The 2,950-nt window shown below is 40.4% G+C and overlaps 1 protein-coding gene across 6 annotated transcripts in view; it reads right to left on the bottom strand.

Annotated features, from left to right (window-relative positions):
* DUS2 (dihydrouridine synthase 2) overlaps window positions 1-2,950 on the bottom strand; it is a 39,443-nt gene that overhangs the window by 17,714 nt on the left and 18,779 nt on the right. For 3 of the 6 annotated variants that reach the window (XM_023523542.1, XM_023523543.1, XM_023523544.1), the window contains 2 exons: window positions 1,592-1,635; window positions 373-433 (listed from right to left, as the gene is read on the bottom strand). In XM_023523542.1, the coding sequence (XP_023379310.1) occupies window positions 373-433; window positions 1,592-1,635 (105 nt within the window). The remainder of the gene's footprint in view (window positions 1-372; window positions 434-1,591; window positions 1,636-2,950) is intronic. The other 3 variants (XM_011380528.2, XM_011380527.2, XM_011380525.2) reach the window with 1 other exon arrangement.

Genomic DNA, 2,950 nt, shown 5'->3' with positions numbered 1-2,950 from the left:
TGTGTGTGTGTGTGTGTGTGTGTGTGTGTGTGTGTGTGTGTGTGTGTGTGTGTGTACAATTTTTCCTGAACCATTTGAGGGTAAAGTTATATATATCATAGTCTTTGACCCCTAAATAATTCAGTGTGTATTTTCTAAGCTGACAGAAGAGTTGTCAACTTTATAAATTTACATTGATACAGTATTTTTAGTTAATCTACAATGGTCCATATTCCAGTTTTGCCAATTGATCTAATAATATCCTCTTGGACATTTTCCTCACCTATTATGGAATCCAGTACAGAGTCGGGTACTACACTTAGCTGTCATGCCTTGTTGGTCCTCTTTAATCTGCACTCTATATTTGTGAAGAATACAAAGAATTCAGTTTACCTTGGTGGAATACTCTTTTGGACAGCCCATGTTAACATCAATACCAGCCACGTCATTTTCTCTGAAAAAACAAAGTAGAAAAGGTAGTCAATATTCAAAAGGTAGAGTCAAAGGCATGGGTCTGTGCTCATGAACCCCTTACGATGTCCCTGGCCCCAAAAGATACCAACCCTCAGTGTCAGAGCTGAAAAAAACCTGTCTCTAAAATGTGCGGCTGCCTCCCCAGCGGAGTTCAAAAAGAAGAGCATAATATGCTCACACTTTGTAGAAAGGGTTAGTTATAGAGGACTTTGCGACTTCGGAGTTGTATCAGATAACTCAAATACTGAGTGACAGCCACACTAAACTTTATTCCAGAGTTCCAGTTCTAACTGGGGAAGTGAAAGCCATTTATCAATGCACAAGAGTGAAATGAGCATAAGAGCCCTTGCCCAGAGCACTGGATCTAGTGGAAGTTACAGGACTTGCCTTTGTTGGCTGGGCCGCAGAGTTGGCTTACTCCAAACAGTTCTCAGATGTAGAAACAACCCTTACCTCATCTTCTGGTATGTACAGTTAACAGGCTGCAATCAGGACCAATTATTGTATGAGTTCCTTCTCACCCTTACTGTAACTTATAACAATAGCTGAATCTTACTAAGCACTCACTATGTACCATACATTGCAAAAACATTTACATGCATTATTTCATTTACCTTTCCCTATAATGCCAGAGGTAGGTAGTATTATTGGTCTCATTTTGTAGATGAGGAAACTAAGTTCTCAGAGAGGATAAGTAACTCACCTAAGGTCATACAGTTAGCAAGTAACAAAGCAAGAATTCCAACCCAGGTCCATCTAACTCCAAAGCCCATCTCCTTAACTACAGTACTCCCCTGCTTTCGTTAATTTAGAAAGCAATAAGTCCAACCTAAACTTCATGAGATTTAAATCCTCAGGGTTTACATTCATAAGAGGCCCTGAAAAGGAAGTCTCATGAATAAACACTAAAAAACAGGCACCCACAAAGAGGTTATCTGGGATCTGGGCACCATGGGTACACACGAGTCCCAGGGCAGTCCTCGGACACCACAGAGAAAGAAACCAGATACTCTTGACCTGAAAACAGAATGTAGTGGACTAGGAGGCAGAGGGTAGTCACATCCAAGGTCACCAGGAACAGTAAGGCCTCATAGCCCACAGGAGAGGCAAAAACAGTTCCAAAGAGGGAAGAACTTACACAAGTCTGGCCACAGCAAGCGCTCGCTCTGCATCTGAAGTCCCCTGGGAACACAAGAGGCTGCATCAACCACCGCCCTGACACAGGTACACACATACAAACACGCCATGCATGCCAGGCACACACACATCCACAAGTAGAGTCTAGCTGGTGTCTCTTAAACAGCCAGCTATACAAGCTCACTGCAAGAGACCAAAAGTGGACCCAGATGGCCTAGAAAATGTCGTAAATGATCACTTTCAAACATTCAAAAAAATCTTTTAAATTTTATAGTGAACATTTATAAACCCACTACTTAGATTCTAGAATTAACATTTTGCTACATTTGCTTTATCATATGTCTATCCATTGTTATCAATTTTTTAAAAACTTAAACATTCAGGAGCTATTTCTGAAAAAGCACCAAGAAATGGCCAAAGTGCAAGAAGAGAGCTACAGAGTCATTACAACTCTAACATAAATCTTACTCTTGAGGAAAGCTAATTTCTTTCCATGGAAAATATATACAAACTATACAAAAACAAAGACCATAATCTGATGCTAGGGATGAAAAGTATATGTCATGCCAAACAGATAATTCTTATAATTAAAGAAATTAAATTTGAGACTAGAGATATATAACAGACAGCTATAACTTGATTTCTATAAACTATCATCAACACTGTAATCACTCAGGAGCAGATCTTTCAAAAATATTAAAGCAGAGGCTTCAGGAAGCTACCCGTGTGCACTGAAGCTCAGGCATTTAACACTGGCCCTGCACAGGGCATGGGATGGCAAATCCGGGTGATAAGTGAGCCCTGGGATCTCGTACCATCTGGAAGATGACCCTGCTCTGTTCTCTTTTGCATGTGCGGAAGACTACCCGGTCATCAGGGGCGACAAAGTCCACTGTACTGAGCACCTCTGCAAGAAAACACAAACACACGGGCCCACCCACTGAAGAAGCAAGTTCAACTTAACCTAAACTCTGCAAGAAAACACAGCAAAAGTATCACATTAAACGGCGGCTGATGATGATCTGTTTCCTGATCTGGGCAATGGTTACTTACAGTTGTTTGTTTTACAGTTATGTGTTAAACTGCATGCTTGCATTTTATGTTCTTTCTCTGTATGTTTGTTACATTTCACAATTCTTCAAACACTGAAAAAAAGTTCATATATACAGAATCTTATCTGTGCTTCTGATTTTGACCAAATTTTCCCAGAAGATGTCACTCTGAAGTTCAGCAAAGTTGCCATTTCTTTTTTCTTTTTTTTTTTTTTTAAACCTACAGCACCTGGTCTTCCTAGGTGGTCTCCCATCCAAGTACTAACCAGACTCGACCCTGCTTAGTTTCCGAGATTAGATGGGATGGA

The sequence above is a fragment of the Pteropus vampyrus genome, unplaced genomic scaffold (assembly GCF_000151845.1).
Source record: "Pteropus vampyrus isolate Shadow unplaced genomic scaffold, Pvam_2.0 Scaffold394, whole genome shotgun sequence".
Classification (NCBI taxonomy): Eukaryota; Metazoa; Chordata; class Mammalia; order Chiroptera; family Pteropodidae; genus Pteropus; species Pteropus vampyrus.
The sequence above is the reverse complement of the archived record's forward strand: the minus strand, read 5'-3'. Positions and strand labels throughout refer to the sequence as shown.